At 36.0% G+C, this 22,862-nt stretch overlaps 1 protein-coding gene across 4 annotated transcripts in view; it reads left to right on the plus strand.

Moving 5' to 3' along the window:
- The window catches only part of AKAP9 (A-kinase anchoring protein 9), a 106,971-nt gene that overhangs the window by 76,642 nt on the left and 7,467 nt on the right, over positions 1 to 22,862 (plus strand). For all 4 annotated transcript variants that reach the window (XM_030971785.1, XM_030971786.1, XM_030971787.1 and 1 more), the window contains 18 exons: positions 1,144 to 1,376; positions 2,008 to 2,127; positions 5,109 to 5,285; positions 5,395 to 5,499; positions 5,903 to 6,055; positions 6,319 to 6,498; positions 9,398 to 10,486; positions 11,461 to 11,601; positions 11,974 to 12,459; positions 12,868 to 12,931; positions 13,649 to 13,767; positions 14,544 to 14,735; positions 15,532 to 15,720; positions 16,355 to 16,499; positions 17,256 to 17,475; positions 19,145 to 19,295; positions 20,190 to 20,858; positions 22,610 to 22,809. In XM_030971785.1, the coding sequence (XP_030827645.1) occupies positions 1,144 to 1,376; positions 2,008 to 2,127; positions 5,109 to 5,285; positions 5,395 to 5,499; positions 5,903 to 6,055; positions 6,319 to 6,498; positions 9,398 to 10,486; positions 11,461 to 11,601; positions 11,974 to 12,459; positions 12,868 to 12,931; positions 13,649 to 13,767; positions 14,544 to 14,735; positions 15,532 to 15,720; positions 16,355 to 16,499; positions 17,256 to 17,475; positions 19,145 to 19,295; positions 20,190 to 20,858; positions 22,610 to 22,809 (4,633 nt within the window). The remainder of the gene's footprint in view (positions 1 to 1,143; positions 1,377 to 2,007; positions 2,128 to 5,108; positions 5,286 to 5,394; positions 5,500 to 5,902; positions 6,056 to 6,318; positions 6,499 to 9,397; positions 10,487 to 11,460; positions 11,602 to 11,973; positions 12,460 to 12,867; positions 12,932 to 13,648; positions 13,768 to 14,543; positions 14,736 to 15,531; positions 15,721 to 16,354; positions 16,500 to 17,255; positions 17,476 to 19,144; positions 19,296 to 20,189; positions 20,859 to 22,609; positions 22,810 to 22,862) is intronic.

The raw sequence follows: 22,862 nt of genomic DNA on the forward strand, positions 1-22,862 counted from the left end.
TACTGACACTGTTAATCAGGATTATTGGGCTTTTGGCTTACTGACGTTATTTGTCATTCTTACTGGCCTGCAGCTTTGATGTTGTATTTCATACTCAGTTCTACATTTTGCTAACAACATTTCTTATAATTTCTAAACATAATAAGCAAATTCATCAATAACCATCATCTTATTCACCTATGAATTACAGTTACTTAGATGGTATTTGAGAGATATTTTTGTAGTCTTTTATTTCTTTGTATTTCCAAATACAGCTGAGTCATTCACTGTGATAATTAAACATCTTATTATATTGATATATAATGGTTACCTAGAAATGAGAATTGGTTAAATATGATGTAAGATGATGGTGCCTGAAGGATCTTTCTTCTGTAGTGAAAGTAAATTTTATTGTTTCTGTCTAAATATCAATCCTGTTTTTAAGATTCTCCAAAAGTAAGTGCACTTTGTTTGGGTTTTACCTCAAGGGGTTCATGTGGTTATTTAATAGGCACTTCAGTGGGCTGTGGCTTAAGAGTCTTAGAGTGGTTTGGGGCTTTCCTGTATATGTGCTTGCTGGCTTTTTCATGATGACTCAAAATTGGGCATTCATGCAGTCACTGATTTTGCAAGCTCCAGTTGCAGGTCAGTAATTTTCCTCTCTGTCTCCCCAGCAACCTCGCTATGTCTTTCAGTATTTCCCTCAAATTATTTATATGTATCACATTAAATAATGAAATCTGGGAGTGGATTGATTTTACTGGCAATGGGGATGAGAAGAGGGTTGGGTTTTCTGTACATCACTGTTAACTCCTGTGCTGACTCTAGCTGTGGTTTGACCCCATGCATTTTCTTTTCTTTCTAATTGTACAAAGACCTTTTAATTGATATGAAACTTAAACAGGGGAGTGCTCTGATACAACTTCAGTAACAGTCCTTTGAAGACTACCTAAAGGATAGTAATTTTAATACAAATTTGCTTCAGTCAGTATCATGATTATTTCTCAGAAGAAAATATATTTTCAAAAAAGGAAAAATAGTAAAAACCCAAGCCAGTTCACATCCTTCTGCAGATTACAGCATGGATACCTTGGGGAGTGGTTTTGCTTCATAACATTGCTTACTATTTGCATCTAAAAGTAATAATGCTTTTATTATACTCAGAATTACTGGAGGAAACAGAAAAGCTAATGAAGGAAAAAATTGAAGTACAACGTCAAGCTGAAAAAGAGTATGATGACCTTCAGAAGCAAGTGAAAGTCTTGGAAATAGACTTGGAAGAACAAGTCAGTCGTTTTATAGAGCTAGAACGAGAGAAAAATGCAGAACTAATGGACTTAAGGCAGCAAAACCAGGCCTTGGAGAAGCAGCTGGAGAAAACAAGAAAATTTCTAGATGTAAGTATGGTAAAAGGCAGATATCATCAAGATGTGGGGGTGGGTAGCATTGCTACTGAAGTTTCGTTCAGGGAGAAATGCTGATTTTTTCAGATTTTGAGCAAACATAGGTAGATGATAGCAAACATCAGCCATGTTTTAGGTTCCAGCCCAAGAATTTAATAACATTTTAAAAGTTGAAAATTAATTGGAAGTGCTTGCTTAGGACAGCTCTGTATTTAATGCAATTTATAGTTCTTTTTTTCTGATGGCTTTTCATAATATTAACCCATAGGTAATTTCTGGTTTTAATTTTGATTTTTTATTTATTTATTAAAGACAAATTGTAGGGAAGAAATAATAAAATATTTGCTTGCTGTCATTTGTGTGGTGTACCTGGAACAGAAGAAACAAACCTTCCATTTTTGTGAAATATTACTTGACATGTCTGTGCTGTGCTAATTTTTTGATTAAAAATATGAAATTTATTGCCCCAAATAATTAAGATGTTAGTGGTATCTGCAATAGGTTCTGCTACCTTATAAATTCTGATATTACTGTTACCAGCCTCACATGAATGCAAGTTAGAAGTGATGACACTTGGATAGTTTTTAAATCAAATGGTGTATTCACATAATTTCTTAAATTTCAGGAGCAAGCTATTGACCGAGAGCATGAGAGAGATGTATTCCAGCAAGAGATACAGAAGCTGGAGCAACAGCTTAAGATTCCACAAAGGAGTCAGCCTGTCAATGAACATCAAACCAGAGAGGTAACACATTTTGTTACTTGTACTCAGTGAATATAAATGACAATTTGACAGCTTTTAAGATACTATAATTAAGCTATTTTGTGGTGTACCTATTCTGCATCCATTTGCAAGCCAGGAAAGTAAATGCCCTAAGATTGAAGGTGTTGCAAGAAAGTGGTGGAATGGTGTTTTGGGGGTTTATTTAGGTTGTTTGACTTTAGTAGCAGACATACAGAAACTTGACTTTCAGTAAGTCTTTCTCCTATAACTTAACTTAAAAAATCCACTGTTCTCAAGAGTTTGTGGAAACATTCAAGCCTATTTTAGCAATTTTACATGTTCTTACAGGTTTTTTTGACATCCTGTTTTTATAGCACATGTACCCCACTGAGGGAATCGAGTTACTGAGGTTTAACACCTGTTGGCATTGAAACAAATGTCGTGACTGTAGAAGAGCAGCTTAAGGGAATCACAGAAAGCTCTTAGACTCAGCAAAATCAAGAAGTGTCAGCAGTGTAAATGCTATCTATTATAATGCTTTTGCAGATTTTTTTATGAACTGTCAATTAAATTACATTTTATTTTTTCTGAGTTTTCTTGTGTACTGCTTTTTGATCAAGGCTGGTACTTCTGCATGATTTTCTTGCTTGATTTTCAGCATTAAAATGCCCTCTTTTACATTAGATTGTCATTTTCAAATCAAAGGTCTTACTGGAGTAGTTCAGTTGCTGTCATTCAATTCTTAAATATTAGCAGTATTTAGTATTCTGTATTATATTAAATAGTGGAAGGTATCCCTGCCTGTGGCAGGTGTGTTGGAACTAGGTGACCTTTAAGGTCCCTTCCAACCAAAACCATTTTATGATTCTAGGCTATAGTTTAGGACCTCAGACAGTAATAGGACATATATTTCTATATGTGAGATGAGCATGCCAAATTACTCACCGGTTTGGAATTTGCAGGTTTAGAACTGTTTCATTGAGTTTCTAAACACATTTTAGTACAAAGGTTTGTATGAAATATGACAGTGTTAATTTAGTACTGTGGGATATGGTTGTCATCAACCTCTGTGACCAGTGAATCATCTGGAATTAGCTCAGTACGTGTTAAACAGAATATACAGAACAATTCTACATCTGTTTCCTTCTGTTGCCAAGAGTGTGCACATTCCTCTCCTGCTGACATTTTACATAGATGGAGGTGGCTCTAGCACAATTAATTTTCCTGAATCCACGATGTTAATTTTCAGTTCATTTTGTTACATGTCTGTTTATTATTTTTGACATGGGTAGCATAGCCATAGAGTTCCTGGTTAAAATTCTCACATTAAAAAATTCTCCCAAGAACAGTTCTAATGTGATAGCCTAATAAAAATTGTCCTATTTGTTCAGAATCTATATATAAAAACCATCCTGATTTATATGTACATGTACACATATGTGTACACTCTTAAGGTGGCAGATATGCTACAATGGAAATTGAAAGCATGCTGTAAAGACATGCTTTAACTGTGATTAAAATTTTGAGATTTTTACTTGATATTTTAAATTAGAATTTTTAGTAGGTAGAAAGAGACAGTAAGGTAATGTCTGCAAGCACCACAGATGTAGGAGCTGTTTTAGATGTAGGCGATGTTAAATGTGATACTCTAGAAATTTTAGGTGGTATTTTCAATAATGTATTAGATTTACATTTATCTTATCAAAGGCAGTACATATTCTTACTATATGGTGTATTTTGATGTCACAGTGTTCCTTGAAATATTTTGTAAATATACATATTTTCATTATTTATAATGCTTTTGAGAGAGCTGTTTTATTTTTTGTAGTTGCATATTTTTTTTAAATCCTCTTCAGCTTTGAGGGAATGCCATGACCATTTTTGGTTGATAACTAAATTTGTTTCTTACTGTTGTTTCAGCTTTGTCAACTTATTCCAGGGAGGGCTGTCACAGAGTCTGCTCCAGACTTGATTTTTATTTTTCCATTTCTCTCTCAGGACTTTTCTGAGGTCACTTCAGACTGTGATGTTACTCATGGATGGATAACGTCAATAATACCATCCTGTCAGCTTTATGTTCTGGTCCTCTTCTCTCCTATCTCTTGAAATGCTTTGAGTCTTCTACCTTTTGGCTACATCGTAACTTCCTAATTGTAAATACTGAAATCAGTTTCTTGAGTGGGACAAAGATTACTTTCCCTGTCTCTTGCTCAATTACTCAGTCTTATCTCTGTACAAGATACTATGGATTTGTTATGCGTCTTTCTTATCTGTAATTTCAATTAATAATTTCTGAAATACAGCTAGAAATGGATAGATATTACTGTCTCTGCTACTTTAGTTAATCTTTTAATATGTTGCTTCTGAGATACATACATCTGACCTACTGAGATTCAGAATGTTCAATCCCCCATAGAAAGTGAATTTATTACATCCATGACATCTCTTTGGTCCCATTTAAGGAACACAGCAAAAAAACAAAGCTTCCTGTCTTTTGTGATTTAAGAATAGCTATTCTCTTCAATGTTAAAGATCCATTGAGTTTTAGGATATTCCTGTATGTCGCTAATTAGCTCCTTCTTTTGAATAATTTTGTCACAGATTTTTAGAACTATGATTTTCCCCTGAGGCAAATAGCTTCTTGACCATAGGGTCAAGACATTCCATCCATAGGTGTTAAAGGCATCATTTTAGTGGGCTGCATAGGGATGCTGTGCTGCTTGCTTTTAACTGACTGCAGAGTCTGAAGGCTTCAGAAGAGCAAGATGAGATCTAGAGAGTAGGCAATGTGGCACAGAGCATACCACTTCTTAAATAATGCTGTTTGTATTTGTTGGATGTAGTACCACAGTATTCGGACTGTATGTTCTGTTTCACCTAAGGAGTAGGAGTTTTGTTATGGTAGAAAAAGAGGAATATTTTCTTCCTGTCAGAAATGTTGCTATTGCTAGCCAACCCTTCCAGTGCAGTACAATATAATAATCTTGCCATCTTTTCCTCAGGTTGAACAGTTAACAAATCACCTCAAAGAAAAAACAGACAAATGCAGTGAGCTTTTGCTCTCTAAGGAGCAGCTTCAGAGAGATGTACAAGAACGAAATGAAGAAATTGAGAAGCTAGAATGCAGGATAAGAGAACTGGAACAAGCCTTAATCATCAGTGCAGACCACTTGCAAAAGGTATTGCTTGGTTGAAGTTTATCAAGGATTTGCTGCTTTCTTATTTTCTTGAGACAAAAATAGTGTGTTTTTTTAATCTGATAACTATTAGTATTATTTCTGTTTATAGGTGGAGGAAAGGAAACAGTTTGGCACCATCATAGTAAAGGGAGAGTTACCTCTTGAAGTACAACTGCAAGCTGAACGAGAAGCTGTGGACAGAAAGGAAAAGGAGGTAAAATGCCTGTGAAAATGTCCATCTTTCCACTTAGATCTTGGTTTGTCAGTTTTTGCTTTTTGTTGAGCTTAGTGAACTATACAGATGAATTTTTTACAGTTAGAGAGACAGCAGTCCAAATCCCTTTGAAATTCTCTCATGATCCATGATAGTTGTTGTTCTATGTTAATATTTATGACTTGCATGAGTGTTTCTGAAATAGAAATTCAGCCTAAGTAAGGAAAACTGATTTTTTTTTGTGGTGTTTAAAATTCCACTCAGTTTAAGTACTCTGAATATCACCAAGTACCCATTCTTTAGTTTGTGTATAGCCAACCAGTTTACTGTAGAGAAATTTATAGCATTTAATTTTTGGTATGGCTTCCTACTCCTTTTCCTTTTCCTTTTGTTGGAAATATAGGTCACAAACCTTGAGGAACAATTGGAGCAGTTTCGAGAGGAGCTGGAAAATAAAAATGAAGAAGTTCAGCAATTGCACATGCAGCTAGAAATTCAGCGGAAGGAGTCCACTACACACTTGCAGGAACTTGAACAAGAGAACAAATTATTTAAGGTAACTGTGCAGCAGAGAAGCCTAAAGATTTAGTCTCCTTCCTTCATAGAAATAAGTTCTTTGAAAATGCCAAGACATCAAATTTTTTCTCTTTCTCAAGTATTCCACCATTCAACTTGCCAAAATACTAAAAGGCTCATACGATTATTTGTCATTCCATGAAATTTGTGTATTTTAATTCCTACACTTGAAATACTCATACAAGAATATGCAGAAAATGCTGTATACAACTGTAAAATGTTTTTTGGGGGGTTTTTGGGCAGGATGAAATGGAAGTACTAGGACTAGCTATCCAGAAATCTGAAGATGCTGCCATAAAGGACCATCACTTAGTGGCTGGGAGGCTTGCTCACATCATGCAAGAAAAGGATCAGGAAATATATCATCTTCATGAACAAATAGCAAAACTGCAACAGCAACTTGAAGTCACAACTGACAACAAGGTACATACTTCCGAAATCCATTTCAGAGTCCTCTTTTCAGAATGCTGCTAGTTTGAAGGAAAAAAAAACCTCTGTCCCCCACCAGTTGTATTACCTTCTGTTGCCGCCTTAATTTAAAAATGCAAATGCTTCTATTTCAACAATGCTTTAAATTTAATCTCTTTTTCCTTTTTAGTCTCATTTATGACAGCTGCTTTTTTGCTTGCTTTTCTTTTTATTTATTCTCTCTTATTTCTGCTTGAGTTCTTGTCCTAAATTCTTCTTCATTCCTTGTTCCGGTACTTCTGAATATTTAATAGTATTTAGGTAGCTGAATTCAATCTCCACATTCATTTTAGCATCTTCCCTCGCATGACTTACATTCAGTGCTGCACTCCAGCGACATCTGCTGGATCATGTGAGATTTTAATGCATTTTTAGTAGTTACTTCTGAGCTCCATGAGCTTGTGTGAATGCTTTGTTCTCATAGTGGCGTTGGCAATATCTTTTATCCAATTTCAAGCGTAGAGGTGCAAACAAAATGCTCTGTTTTATTAGAAGTAGAGAGAAAGAAAAAAAACAGATTTATCTTTTATTTACTGAGCTTTAACACCTGTAGCTTTCTGTTATTTTTCAACTATGTGGTTTTTTGATTATCAGCTTCATCTTTTTTTGGCTTGCTTTAATTTTATACAGATAAAACGCATTGATTTTTTCAGTGGCTGAATTTTGCATTCTGACTATTTTGAATGTTATTTATTAGTCATAAGCTTTCACTCAAAAGCAAGTTAAGAAGAGGATTTCTGTTATCCCTTGGTAGCTGACTGAACATGTAGACTAACATTCTACTATGACATATTGAATCCACTAAAATAGAGCTCTGAGTGAGCTGGATAATTTCACGGAGTCATTAGTTCAAAATTCAGTTATAATGAATCTCAGTGAATAATGACGAAACACTGGATTTAGGAAATATCCAGAATCCAAGAATCCAGAACAGTTCTGCTCTATACAGTGACCCCAGTAATAGATTTACAGTTCTTGCCTTGAGAAAAATACCTTGGATTCAGTTGTGATTCATTTTGATGAATTGGTTCTTCTCCTGTTACATGAAGCTTAATTTTCTTAATTTCATCCTCTGACTTGCTTTTATTTTCCAGGACATGAAATAATTACTCTGCTTGGTTATGAGAGCATTATTAAATATTAATAGATTATTCTTAGGTTAATCCCTTTTCTAAGTCCCTTAGACATCTTCATCCCACTAAGTGCTTTTCTTTTAATTACTGTATCTGCATTCTATGGGTCTTTGTTCCGTTATGTTATCAAGAACAGTAACTATTATGCTGAGTTGATAGCAGTCCCCAGGATCACTGTACCTGTGGCAGTGGGGTTGAAGCTATATGATCTTTAAGGTCCCTTCCAACCCAAGCCATTTTATGATTTTATGACTCATTCAGACTTTATTTAGTGTTTCTGAACTTCCTCTAGTCTGTGGATTTTTAAAATTAAGTTCTTGGTTGGCAAACCAGCCTTTCTAATTTGTATGGACACATTTATTTTTGTACATATTATACTTAATACAGAGTCATCCTTTTATTGTACTTCACTAACTAAGCATAGTGAAGTATTAAGTCATAAAGGAAAATTACATATTTGAGTAATGAATTTAATCATCTTTTCTGCATGTTGTTTTCATATTTGAAAAGACTCTAATAGAGTGCTTACCTATTTCAGATACCATAACTGATTTTATTTTATTATATGTTTTCTGGATTATTTTTGACGTATCTTCTTCTGCCTTCTGCATTTCCACTGTAGAAGCACTGTTCACTTCAGATCTCCAAACATTCGCTTTAAAAAAAAAAAATTTGTTTCTTAGCCTTACCGCTTACAGTCTTGTCTGCCTTTATTTTGTCTTCATGAAGATAAATTTTTTGTCATTCTTCTACACTAAAATAAAATTTGCTTCCACTGCAATTTAAGAAGAAGGTTTTTAAATGGATTTTTATTCCTTTTGCGGAGACCTCTTTGTGTATTGAATTTAGAGTTCATCAACACCAGTCATTCCATTTTTTGTTTCTACTCTTTTATTAGAAGCCTATATAAAATGTCTTCTCTTTTCTGCATCATAAAGTCATCACCTTCGTACTTGATCAGTTACATAATTTTATAAATTTCTTGGAATTTTGATCCCCTTACACAGCGTCTAATTTCAAGTGTCTGTAGAAGTAATCTAGGAAAGAGTATTATTCTTACTCTCTTCATGTTTTCATGAGTCTCTAATTTTTGTTTGGATAGTCATATGCATTATCAAATAAATACTTCTGTAATTTTGTTTCCTTTTACTTTGATTTAAACTATGGCACAAATAAATGATTGTGCTCTGGGTCTATGTGTACTATTTGCCCTATGTGTTTGTGTGCACATGTGCATACATGTGTGCATGCACACATAAACACACAAACACATATTTAGGATTGTGACAGAAAATGTCACAGTCATCTGATAGGTGTTTTCAATGGTCTAAGATTAAAAATCATGTTACATTGGTATTTTTCAACACAATTATTAAAAGGTCTATTTGTATTTAAAATACATATTCATCTAAATTGGGTGTGTCTTATATAAGCAAGCATTTGCTTAAAATTCAGTGTTCCCTAGCTCTGTGAATGTTACAAATGTTTTCAATTCATCTGATGCTTTAATACCTATTTTTCAATTCTTTAAGGTCTTGGGCTACTTTCTCAGTCCTATTTGAAGATGTCTCAATTCTCGTTAAAGCTTTAGAAGAGACATCACGTTAAGAAATTCACTGAGAACTTTCTTTCACAAGATCTTTCAAATTTTGATTAAACTGTTTCTGGGAAGTCCAGGACAAACATGATCTGGGTGATTTTGTTTGGCTTTTTTCCCCCAGGTTATTGAAGAGCAAAATGAGCATATACGAGAGCTTGAAGCCCAGGTAGAATGTCTGAAAAGTGATCAAGAACGTGTGAAGAAGAAAAATGATGAGGAAGTAGAGCAGTTGCATGATGTAATTGATAAGCTTCAGCAGGAGCTTGCAATTATTGAACAAAAGACGCCAACAGATGTTGCTGGATTTCAAGAAGATGCTGACAGTCCAAAACACATACTTGAAGTAGTTCTGGCAGAAAAGGAAGCTTTGGAAAAGCAAGTAGAAAACATAAATGCAGAGGCGTCTCAAACAAAGAATGAGCTTGAGGAAACAAAGTTAAAAATGAGCCAGTTAAAGCAAGAAATAAGTATACTGAAAAAAGAGCATGCAAGAATAACAGAGAAATATAAGTGTGCACTGGTCCAAGGTGATAAGTCAAAACCAGAAGACAGGGGCAATGGAAAAACTGAACAAATGGCAGGAGACTTATGTCAGGAGATAGACTTGCCAGATCAGTCCCAGCTTAGGACTTCAGATGAGAATGCAAAAGTCACCATTAGCAAGATGGACATACAACTGCAGCGACTTCAGGCATGCATTAAGCAAAAAGATTCAGAACTGTGCCAGTGCTACAATGAAATAAAAGACATGGAAGAGCAAAGCAAGGCTGAAAAAGAAACGCTTAAAAAGAGGATATTAGAACTGGAAAAGACACTAATGGAGAAAGTTGCTGCTGCTCTTGTGAGTCAGGTTCAGCTAAATGCAGTTCAAGAGCAGAGAAGATTCATGCAGGAAATTCAGGAAGCTTCAGAGTGTGTGGATGAAGCAAGCAAGAATACCCAAACAGAGGGTTTGAGTGATAGAACTGAAAATGAGACAGAATCAAAATTATCACTCTTAACACAGAGGCTTAGTGAGATGGAAGACCAACTGGCAATGGTAAATCGTAGCTTGGAGCTAGAAAAAGAAAATGCAAAAGTTGCACAAAGGGAAGCTACAGTGAAAGAAGAGAGGTTCTTAGAGCTTCAGCAATTGCTAGAAGAGGTTAAAGAAAAACATAAAGGAGAGATTCAGCAATATATTAAGCAAAAAGAAATGCAGATGCATCAGGTAAATAGACGCCATTTTCTTTTGTTTTCACTAAAACCTGTTCTTTTATGTAAGTATAATGAATGAAATGGTTCTTAATGAGAATAACTACAGGCATATTCTGCTCTGTGTAGCACTTTCATTTCTATATTACTCCTACATTACAAAGAAGAGAAGGATGTTATTTTAGGAGAATCCCAATATCAGTTTCCATTATGTATTAAAAACACCTTACCTTTTCATGATTGTAAGGTGGTTTTGAATTTTGGACATAAAATTTCTTATTCCTAATTTGACTTGACATAGAATGGAATGTAGTACACTTTTACATGGTGTGGAGGTAGAGACATTCAAATTATAAAGTGTCTAAGACATACAGGACTCAGAATGGTAAGAGAAATTATACTGATTTTCTATACAGGTGTTTTTGGAAGTTGTTTATTTATATATGTTTTGATCTTGATTTGTTTTCTTGTTTTCCCACCGCAATTCCAAAGATATTTCCTTTCAGTGGCTTTTCCAATATTCATTTGTCCAGATTTCCATGCACTGGTGGTTTATTGCCTCTCAATTTAGAACCATCAGTCAAAATTGACTGTTTGATAGTCCAAAAATGGCCTTGATGTCTCTGAATGTGAGAGTTTTGGCAGTCATGGAACCCAGTACTGGACAAGAAAAGATTCTAAGATCTTTCATCCAAATACAAAATTAATGAATGCCATAATTGTCTTATAAGTTAAATAATATTATCAAACCTCATTTCCTGCTCTCTGTTAACCTTCCTCCCTGTGCTGTGTGGTGTATCCAATTTATGCTGTATGATAGTCTTTCCTCCCATGGTCTTAAGTCTTTTGTTTTTTGAAGCTGTGTTAATCCAAATTACATACATTTGTTTTCCCCTTTGGTCTTTTCACTTTGTAAGTTGGTGTGAAAGTGATCAGTGCTATTAAAACTTGAATCTTTTACCATTTTCCATGTTTTGTGTTGCCATATAGGTAGAAGCCCAGCTCATGGAAAGTCAAAAAGAAAAAGTGCTTATTACTGAACTTGAACAAGTGAGAGAAGAGGCAGCTGCTGCTAAGGAAGAGCTGAACAGTTACAGAGAAAAGGCAGAAAAACTTCAGCAAGAGCTAACAGTAAGAACCAGAGTGTTCCATTTAAGTACAATTACTTAAATCAAATAGTTGTACCGGACTTACTGTTCAAATATGCATGCTATAGTTTGGGGCTTTTTATCCTTTACTGAGAATGTCACCAAGAAAAGCAGCCAGTCAGTGCCTACTTGTGAGTGGAACAGAGCTGAGGCTGTAGATCAAATATTCACTCATTGCCAAAGTACTCCTGTTTGACTGGAGTGCAACAGTGGGTCTAGAGCTGTAGTTCTTAGGAGATAATATGTGCTACCATGTGTCATAACTGCTTTAAAATAGAACTAAACTGATCTGTAATTGGATTTTAGCCTTTTAAGTATTTGGAAGGATTGCAGTTGAGATTCTCCATATTTACAGGTAAAAGAAGCAAGTCTGATACATCTTCAGGAAGACCTGTGCAAAGTGAAAGAGAACCTGGTTCAAGCAGAGGAGAAGCTTGCAAGTTACCTGAGAAAGAACAAAGAAATTGTGAAAACTGAAAGCAAGAAGGATGCAGAAATATCATGTGATTTGTCAGTCAATGAGTCTACTCTAACTGGAAACAGCTCCTCATCACAAACAGACAAGATTGAGGAAGTCTCACCAGTTCTTGTTAAAAATGCAGAAATCCAAATTGATTTGCAAAATGGATGCTCTTCAGAAGAGATTGCAGAGATTGTAAGAGAATTTACTGAAAAAATTGACCAAATGCAGGAACTCCATGCTGCTGAAATCATGGACATGGAGACAAGGCATATCTCTGAATCTGAAGCATTAAAGAGAGAGAAGTTTGTTGCAGTACAAGTATTGACTGAAGAATGTAATACTTTAAAGGAAGTCATAGAAACTCTACAAGCCAAAGAAGTACGTATTTTATTTTATAATTACTGAAATATTTCAGTTCAAGCTTTTGCTCTTGCTACAGAAATTTCCATTTAAAATCTGTAAAGTGTGAACCACCACATGCTCAGTAAAAAACTTCAAAGTGTTCTAATGTTTCCATGGCCCTGAGAGAGATTGTGAACCCCTTTCTCAGCATTGAAGTTTGCAAGTGTGCTCAACTATCAGGTGTTTCCTTGTGCTTCTGCCTTGAACCTGCCCTGCTCTGGGAAATGTAGGTCACCCTGTGGAATGCCATCTCTCTCATAGTCAGTTTTATTGCTTTGATTGCAGGGGAATTGGTTCACATTATTTCCTGCTCCTTGAAAGTTTCTCCCTTGCTGAGAGTGCGTGAGGGGTTAAAGACTTGATTGTTTTCTTTTCTAAATACAGAGAATCCCAGTTTCTGGATTAGCACGTTCTCCACCACATCAGGCTAGAGATGGAGGTTCTAGTGGTAAGAGATTTTTTGTACAGATTTCAAACAGCATTATAAATTAAATCTGCTTTTTTGATATTAAGTTTACCATTAAAGAGTTTCTGTTCTAAGAAATAAAACAGCTACTGCCCAGCTTGAAGCAGAAGCCTGATGCACCAGCAAAAGGCTCTGGGCATGCCATGTCTGTTAATTTGGTAAAAAAGGAAAATGTCCAGAGCAGAGATGGATTTTAGTTGAGCAATCAGATGCTAATTATTTTCCTTTCCATTGGAGTTTCTGTATTCTTCTTAGCTATTACATGATCTCTTCAGCATAGCTTCATCATCTGCTGATAGTATTTAAAGCTACAGCTCCCTAGCAGTGGGAGATGATGACAGGGCTTGACTTCTCCAAGTGTAGTAAAATTAATTTGAGTGATCCTTGACATAGGCAATGCAAAGCATATTAACAGGGGTCATTTGGCACAAGTGTTTATGCAAGTAGTGGTTTGTCTTGTAAAACTAAATAAAGATTTTAAAGTTTGGTTGTGGTTTTATTTTTTAGTTTTGTTTTGCTATTACTTCTCTGAAACAGAAAAAGAAAAACTATAAAACAGGTAGTCTCCAGGCTTAGAATGAACCCTTAGTGACATGGAACTGCCTGTTAAAACAACAGATAAAAAATACTTTTTTGATGCCTGTTCTTCAAAGCCTCCCAGTAATCCAGCTTTCATGTTTTTCTCTCCTTTTATTTTAGACTCCAGTTCAGACTGGAGTCAAGGAATGTATCTTGCTCAGACCCAGGGATCTGACACGATATCTGAAGGAATAGATGAAGGTGAAACTTCAACAGATTTACTCCCCAAAAAAATTAAGGTAAAATAGACTCGATCTTTTTTTTTTAAGGAACAAGAGTGATACTACTGAAAGTTGAGATTAGCTTCTGCTTGATTATTGATAACAGAGCCATTTAGATACCTTTTAGTGTTGACCATTTTAATACATTTTCTCACAGCGATGTGCATTTTTGCATTTTAAATTAGGCTAAATATGAGTTTTATATCTGTAGGCTTGTTGCCGGTTATAATTATGAGAAATAAAAATAGAAAATAGTTATAATTTATTGCAATTTAATTGTATTAACAATAATGTCATGATCACATATTACACAATTTTATGGATTCGATTTTTATAATTGTGTTATGAAAGCAATTTGTTTATTATAAACAGTAAGGGTATGATGCTTTAATTACATTTTTTAAAAAGTACTTTGTGACAAAGCCCTAGCTTCATAATAATTTCAAAAAGTGAATGGCTAAGCTCACCTGGAAGTCTTCCCAGGACTGTTTTGAAAATGTCAGTTTCCTTTAGTAGCTATTTTAAAAATAAAAAATTGATTTGACAGATGTACACTGGAAAATTTTATTTGAAACTGAGGAAAACTACAACTATTTAATAAGTTTCTATGTGACACATATAAAGGACTGGGTACTCTTCTGTCCTTGACATGAGAAAGCATGGTTTCCTTATGCTGATCAAATTAGAAGTACCAGTTTTCTAATACAAATTAAATAAGATTATAATTATTATTGTTGTTATTATTATATGTTGGTATTACTGGCATTTCTGGTTTCTTTTTGCTTTTATTGTAGGGTTTGCTGAGAGCAGTCCATCATGAAGGCATACAGGTGCTGTCTCTCACTGAATTTCCATACAGTGAAAAAGATCTGTCACCTCAAAAGCAAGAGCCAGAATCTTGGCTAGAAGAAAGAAAAGCTTTCCTAAGCACCATCTCATCTTTGAAAGACCTAATTGCAAAAATGGAAGTTCATAGAGAAGCTGAGGTATAAAAAATATTGTAAGATTCTATCTGAATAAAAAATAATTTATTATAGCCTTCTATAGCACATGCACTGTTCCTGTTTAAATGCTTAAATATCCTATTACAAGGTGAATTTTTTTTAAATGTGCCATTAAACTCCATATTGCACTTCATGGTATTACAGCTTATATTTGTTCTTCTGTGCACTGATAACTTTTGTCTGTATAGGTCCACTTTCTAAGAAGAATTCTATTTTGAAACATGTTCCAGTAGCAGTTTAAATATAATTTTTAATGTTGTTATTTATTGGCTCATTAATCAGTAATCTGTTAAAACTTTGCTTGTTAAATTACCCCAATTAGCCTCTTGGAATATATGCAGGTAGTTTCTATTACTTCAGCATTTTCCTTAGCATGCTAAGTGGGCAGATGAACTTTGTGTCATTTAAAATGAAATCTTTTTCATACACTGTGTCTGCACACTACCACATAGCTTTGTAAGAGCCTAGGAAGAGACATGTAATGTAAGAAAAATTAAAGAGTAGTGTGATATAGTAACCTCAGTAGTAACTACACAGGGCTAAGTTTTCAGTTACAAAAAGCTACTTTGCCTTCATTGAAAGCAAAGCTAAAAGTTTATGATTTGTGAATGCAGAAAAATTTGTAATGTGTACAGTAAACACATCCATTTGGATGGATGAAATTTACACAATTTTTAATAAAAGCTAAACATTCCACTGAAAACACACACTATACATAGAAATTATAATGATGTAATCTTTCCATTTGACTCTTTAAATTGTTTTTATACCACTGCAGATCTATGCAAGTACTGAATCTCCTGAAGGTGCGTCAGACTGGCGAGGAGAACTTCTGCAAGCCATTCAGCAGCTTTTTGTGAGGGAACAAAGTGTTCTCCTTGCTGCATTTCAAACTGAACTTGCAGAAATGGGCACAAGAGATGCAGTGATGTTGATGAATCGGTTAGAGCACAGATTACAAGAGCAGGTAATATAAACTGTACTGTTAGTCAAAGTGTTTGTCTACATTAGATTTTAATTTTAAATTTATAAATCCATTATACGTATATGTATTAATGGTAGTTCTGACAGTCTAAGGATGAAAACAAAGTCAGACTTGCAGAAAGTCTTTTAAAAGAAAAATTATGTGGCATGGGAAAGAAACTTTTGGGTGCACAAGGTACAGAATATGTACAGCCTTCAGAGATCAATTTGCATTGAACACACTTGTCCTGAGCTTGATGTCATTAAGTTGATTAGAATTATACTACACTGTCTAAGAGAAAAGGTAGCTTGTTTATACAAAATAATTTGCAAGAAGAGAAAGTGTTAAGGCTGCTTTGGGACAGAGGGAAGTCAGTTATCTCCTCTGGAACATGGAAGGATTCATGAGAAAATTGCAGTTTGCCAGAAAAGTAATAGCAATTTTCAGTCTGTAATTTTGATGCCTAGAAGAGAACTAAAAAATAACAAGTAGTTTTTCCAAATATTGTAATACTGATTTCATTGAAGATATTTTGAATATATGTGGACTATGAATATATACATAAATGTGATGTCAACACCATAGTTATTCTCATAAAATCTAGAGTTTTACTTTGAAATGTTTCTAATGCTAATAGGCTACTAACCAGAGAGCAGCAATGGACAGTCTTCAGAATGCAGACAGAAGAAGTTTGCTGATGGAGATTCAAGTATTACATGCTCAGATGAACAGTAAGAAAAGTAACCCCAAGAGAGAACAAGAGATTGATTCAAAAAGCCCAGGTGACTTCTGTGGTAATATATGTCTGTTTCCAAATGCTTTCAGGGCAGTGTTCATAATGTTGTAAGTGACAAAAATGTGACTTTCTTTGGTCTCTGATTTTGATATACGTGTTCTGACCATGCATACTTTTCATCTTCTTCAATCTTATTTAACTACTTTTGCAAAAATTAAGATAGTCTGTGTTCCAATGACTTGTATCAAACTGAAAGTGATACAAAGTTATGTTCAATTGCTATAAAAATGGACCTTGAATTTTAAGGCCATTTTCCATGTATATGCTTCACTGTTTAGGTTCAGCAGCTTTGAAATTGTCTAAGTTGGATAGTCAGTCATAATGCAGAAACTAAGAAGGAATTAGAATGAAGAACAAAAGGTTCAGAGAACAGGTATACTTTAAAATTAAGTAAAGCTCACTGTCAGTGTTTAGTTACAAATATTAGGTCACAAGTATACATATGTAATATAACTAACTTAAATTGTGTTAATCATTATCCAAATGATGCACATTGATACAGTTGCACACATCTTAGAGCCTTTAAGAAATAAAGAAGTTGAAGTGATTTCTTCAAAATACAAAAGATATTCAAGTATAAAAGTCATGGGTTTGCTTTTATTACGCTACTGAAAGAAAATATTATTTTAAAATATCACTCTTAATAGTAGCCTAATAGTGGTCGTGCTCTGGCTAGGAGAAGCTTTACCCAAACAGAGTGTTTTTCATAAAGTAATTTCCATATGAATGGTGCTCTCCTTAGAAATGCTGGAGTATAATATGCAGCAGAAGCAGTTGCAGATTCTGGAGATGCAAGTGGAGCTCCGGAGTGTGAAGGACCGAGCAGCAGAGCTTCAGGAGCAGCTGAATTCAGAGCGGATGATGGGCGCAGAGATGAAGAATGAACTTGCACAAGCCAAACTAGAGCTTGAAGCAACCCTTAAAGCACAGCACAAGCACTTCAAGGACCTAGAAACCATCAGGTGTGTCTTTCAGTGCCAGTTTGTGTTGGCTGTGTAGATTATCTTTCCTTATCTGAAACCATCATTCTGATTTTCTTAAGGGGCTTGATCTCATGTAGCATAATTGCTTCTCAGTATTTCTGTAAAACCTACCTGACTAAAATAGACTTTTTACATTTGACAAAGAATATATTTCAATTAATAATTAACTCTATTAGTTATCAAGTTCCTTTTTAAAAATTATTAGCTCGTATAGAGTAGCATTAGGCTACTCTATACAAGCTGATAAGTAAACCATATTTAATAAAGGTTTTTAATCTCTATGAACATGGAGGAAAAAATTGCAAAGTTAAGATGACTTTGCAAGTACTTCCACATGAAATACTCTTAAATGTTGTTTTGACATGGTTGATAGCAGAAGCCACAGATCTGTGTCTTGGTTTGGAAAGACAGGAGTCTGCTAAGGAAGGCAGGAGCCTCCCCTGAAACTGAGAATGTAAACCCTCCCCACCCCTCCGAATTGCTATAATTTTAAATTAAGGGGCTCTCAGGCAAAGATATGGGAGCAGGTAATAACAGTTCTTTAATAGGGAAGAAATAAAAAGAATAAAATAAACAATACAGTCCACTGGAACAACACTGACAGAGTCAGAACCCAACCTGACACCCTGTTGGTCAGGGTGTTGGTGGCAGTCCGATTGAAAATGTGGCTGCAGTCCTCTGAAGTCTCAGGTGTGGTTCTGTTGGAGCAAGGGGGTTCTGTAGAGAAGGATGTAGTCTTCCTCTGAAGATCCAGGAGGAAAAGGTAGCTGCTGTTCCTCTGGGGAATCTCGTGGAGAAAAAACTGAACTGCAATTTCAGAATCTTGGAGTATATCGGGGTAGCAGTGCTTGGCTCCTCCCTCTGGGCGGAGCATCTCACAATGGGATGTTATAGTTCTTATCAGTCATGCACCGATATTCAATAGTCTGTTATCAGCGGAGGTCCCCTCCCGAGGAAGGTGTGAATGTGGTCATTCAAAGAGAGAGATAAGGCAAACTGCTCACTTGACAAGGTAATCAGCCATACAGATGGTAATGGAAAACATCTTGCATGCAATCTTCAACAATCTGGCACTTAGGAAAGCCATTATTATTTATGCCTGAACCAGAGGGATGCACCCATGAACAGTATCTTAATGTTCAGCTCAGAGATAACAAATTACGCTGGAGCTTAAATTTGGATTACTTTACACATTACTTTATAGCTTTTACAGACCATCAGGAGCAAGTTTCTTTTTCAAAACGGATACAAAATTCATTTGCAAAAAAATGAAAATTTAGGTCATAGATTTTTTCTTTTCCCCCAGTATATTTTTTTCCTTTGAGAAACATGGCAGCAAGATGCACTTCCATGGCATTGTTTAAGATTTTGGCCCTTGACAGGATAAGGTTGAGCGCTAACTGCCTCTGAGCCCCTGCAAGTGGCAGCTACAAAGGTAGCAAGATGGACACACTTGTGGCAGTTCTTGAACGATGCAACTCTTTTGGGTTTGAGTTAGCCTTTTCTTCCTAATTGGTTTTTCACTGTTACTCTACTAGACTAGCAGTGTTTTCAGTGCACAGGATGGAATAAATACCAAGTAACTGACTGCATCATGATAGGATTAGAGTCATTGCCTGATGTAAAGTTTGCTCCATTTTTCTTTTAGGACTGAAGTTAAAGAAAAAGCAGCTGAGCTAGATATTCTCAAGGATACAATGGCCAATGAACAGAAAAGATCAAGAGAGCTACAGTGGGCTTTGGAAAAAGAAAAAGCTAAAATGGAACGCAGTGAGGAAAGAGGAAGAGAAGAGCTTGAGGTATTCCATAATCCCAAGTGGCCTGGGACATCAAGGAGCATGAAAATATTCTTTTGGTTAACGTTTCATCTCAGTTCACATTTTTTGTCCAATGCATGCTTTATTGTTCTGTCTTCAGCTGTAGTATTATATCATCTAGAGCTGAAGAAAAATTTATAGAAGCTGCCTGGACAGTATGAAAAAGGCCTGATGCACATTCCATTTAAATCAATAGGAATTTCACTTTGCTTTTCAGGCCCAAGATTAAAAGATTCTATAATGGCTCTCAGTTATTCAAGGGGACAGGACACTGCTGATGGCTACACTCAGCCCCCACCACAGCCTAACTCATAAAATATAGTATTTAAGAATATGATTTAAGGAGACATATTGTTTGTCACAGTTTAAAAAGTCTGCAGTTTCACCTCATGAAAATCAAACTAAGGAGTTTACTTTAGAAGAAAATGCTTCATTAGTATCTTCCTTGATACCTCTGCAGTATTTGATATAGGGGAGAACAGGTATCCTGGTACAAGACAAAAGACAAAAAAGCATAACTTCAACAGCATCAATTTATTTACATCTTGAAATCCAAAGCTGAAAAATCATTTTCACAGTTTTAGGAAGTAAAAGCAGCTGGCTGTCTTCAGCTTCAGAACTACAGTTGTTTGTATCCCATTATAAAGTATGTGTTAAAAAGATTCTTTTATGAAATAATCTGATTTTAGAATAAAGACATCTGTAATGTATTTTAGTATCAGATGTAACTGCAGCATTCAGAGTATTGTCACATTACTTGGGAATAGCAAAACCTGTCAAAAGCAGCGTGTGTAGAGGCAGCATATTTGCAATTTGCAGAATTTAACGGAAAGTATGCACAAATGACTTTGATCAATTCTTGTTTTCTTTTGAAAGGACTTAAAGTTTTCTCTTGAAGATCAAAAACAAAAGAACTTGGAGTTAAGTAAACTTCTGGAGCAGGAGAAACAGCTGTCAAGTGATCTGCAGCAGAGGATTGAATCCCAAGAAGCACTCAGTGCTGCCCAGCTGTCACGTGAGCGAGGCCGTAACTCTGAGTTGCAGGTGCTTCTTGAATCAGAGAAGGTTCGAGCTCTCGAAATAAGCAGTGCCCTAGAAAGGGAAAAAGAGCTGTGTGCTCAGCTTCAAAGTGCTGAAGATAAGGGGCAAGCTGGAGCACCTAATCCATCTGAGGAATTGCTTAAAGAGCTACAGAAGCAAATGGATGAAAAGCATGACCGTATAGTGGAGTTAGTAAGTGAGATGGAGAAGTACAAACTGGAATCTGTGCAAGTGAGACAGCAAATGGAAAAAGAAAGGCAGATTCAGAGACAAGCACTACAAGCAGAACAGGATGCTAACATAATAGTACAAAAGAAACTCCACGAACTAGAGTCCAAAGTAGAAGACCTTCAGTGGCAACTTGGAGAAAAGAAGCAAGAAGTTCATAAATTAGGGAATGAAACAAAGAAGTTGCAGGAAATAATCCAAGATCTACAGAAAAAAGAGCAGGAGGATGAAGAAAGAAAGGAAGCCAAAAGGACACCAAGCCACAACCCAAATGAGGTACAGTAGGATTAAAAGTAATGTGTAATATTGAAATATAACATTTAGCTTTAATTCTTTTGCTCAATTATGGCACTGTGCCTTGACTCAATCTATGAAATAGCCTGCAGATTACAGAACATGGGCACCAGAGAATGGAAAAGGGAAAGCATTCCAGTTTGCTTCCTAAAACTATTCACATGCTTCCTCCTGAGAGTGAAGTTATAGGAGTATATAAGGAGGAGCATAAAAGTGTATGAGGAGGAGCATGGGCAGGGGAAATGCATCTGGGTGTATACACACATTTTTTGTGTCTCAGTACAGGAGAAGAATGTTCTTGCAACCAGTTGCAGGAATGAGCTATTCCTACTCAGGAATGCCCCAGGTCACTGCCCTTAATCTTTAGTTCATAAACTGCAAAGGATCTTTGAAACATCATAAGGGATCTTCCAACAGCTTCAGTAAAGAAATGAGTAAGCAACCAAACAAGCATATGTATGAATGTGTGTATGTTAGCAAACAAAATAGGAGAAAGAAGTCAAGGTAAAAAATCAATTTAAGAATTATCCTAATTTTAGATGAGTGAAAGTACTGTCTCTGTTGCCTCTACGTTTTTCACTGTCATAAAAGGTTAGGTAAGTTTTAAAATTATTTTCAAATTACTTTTAGAAACTTGCCTGTAAGAGGTAAGTGTTGCTGCATGAGTGATTTGTGGGTAATCGCAGAGAGGACTGACAGAAGACTTGCTTGCCTCTTTGCTGACCATGTTTTTGCCCATCCTGTCATCATTTGTTGTACCAGTTATTTGTATGTGGAGCCAAGGAGGAAATTTTTCTTTTCATCTACTTTGGCTACTGGTTTTTATCTTCTGAGGCATTGGAAACTACCCGTATCTAAAGGCAGGCTGTTGAGTGTATTGGTAACTGTGACAGCAGCAGCCTTCCTGCCATGCCCATTTTGTGCACCTTGTTCTTCTGCACACAGGGAACTGCCAGCACTGTGGTCAGCAGAGTCTTCCCTTGGATCAGGTTAGCAGCAGCTGTTGGGGTTTTTCCCTTCCTCATCAGCAGATAGTGTGATCTGCTTTCCAGGACTTGCCTGGGATTTCAAATAATGCATCTCCTGCTTTTTCCTGTGACATTTGAAACACTCTGACTTTCTGCTTTGGTATTGCCCTGTAGGGGAAACAGCCAAAGGCAGAGCCACGGACTCAGGTTTTCTTTGTGAGGGATAGCAGTTCTTCCATGGCAGTGTTGGGAGGCTGTTACCCAGGAACACCTCTTCAGTGCATTGTTTTGCTTGTGGTAGCATCAGTGGTGTGGTTGCCTGGGACTGGACTGATCTCCATGACCATGGTGATCTCTTTCAGCCCCTGTTCTTCTGACTATAAATTGGTTACAAAAACACATAGGCCCAGTTGCCCAGATTCCTTGCACAACTGGTAAAGGAGCTGCTGATGGAAGAAACAGAAAGTCTTAATGACATCCTGCTGAGTTTTTTCACTGGATTCACACTGTAGCTCCATGATTGCTAGTTCTTAGTGCAGAAAGACACTAGACCTTTCATGAATGATAGTTTAGTGCTACATTACAGCAGCGTTGTAGTCACACTAAAATTCTTTCTCTGCCAGAATTACCAGTTCTTTAGTTTCTGAGTATGTTTCAAAATCATATGTTTTCCTTTTACAGCACTGGATCACATACTATTGTTATATATATATACGTACATATATATATATATATATATATATAAAAATACATATTTCTTTCCAGACTACCTGGCATACACCCAATGAGAGAACAAGAAATTGGGTTCTCCAGCAAAAAATGGAAGGAGCTGAGACGAATGAGTTGACTTACCGCACACTGACGGGAGATCTTTCTGCTGCTACTGAAATTCTGGAAAAAGTCAGACAAAAGCTGCAAAATGCATCTCCAAAGCTGAAGCAGCTGGCTCGGAAAGCTGCTAGCAGGTTAGACTAGTCTTCAGCAATTTGGTTTAGTAAATAGCAGCCAGCAAGCTAAT

This window comes from Camarhynchus parvulus, chromosome 2, assembly GCF_901933205.1.
Source record: "Camarhynchus parvulus chromosome 2, STF_HiC, whole genome shotgun sequence".
Classification (NCBI taxonomy): domain Eukaryota; kingdom Metazoa; phylum Chordata; class Aves; order Passeriformes; family Thraupidae; genus Camarhynchus; species Camarhynchus parvulus.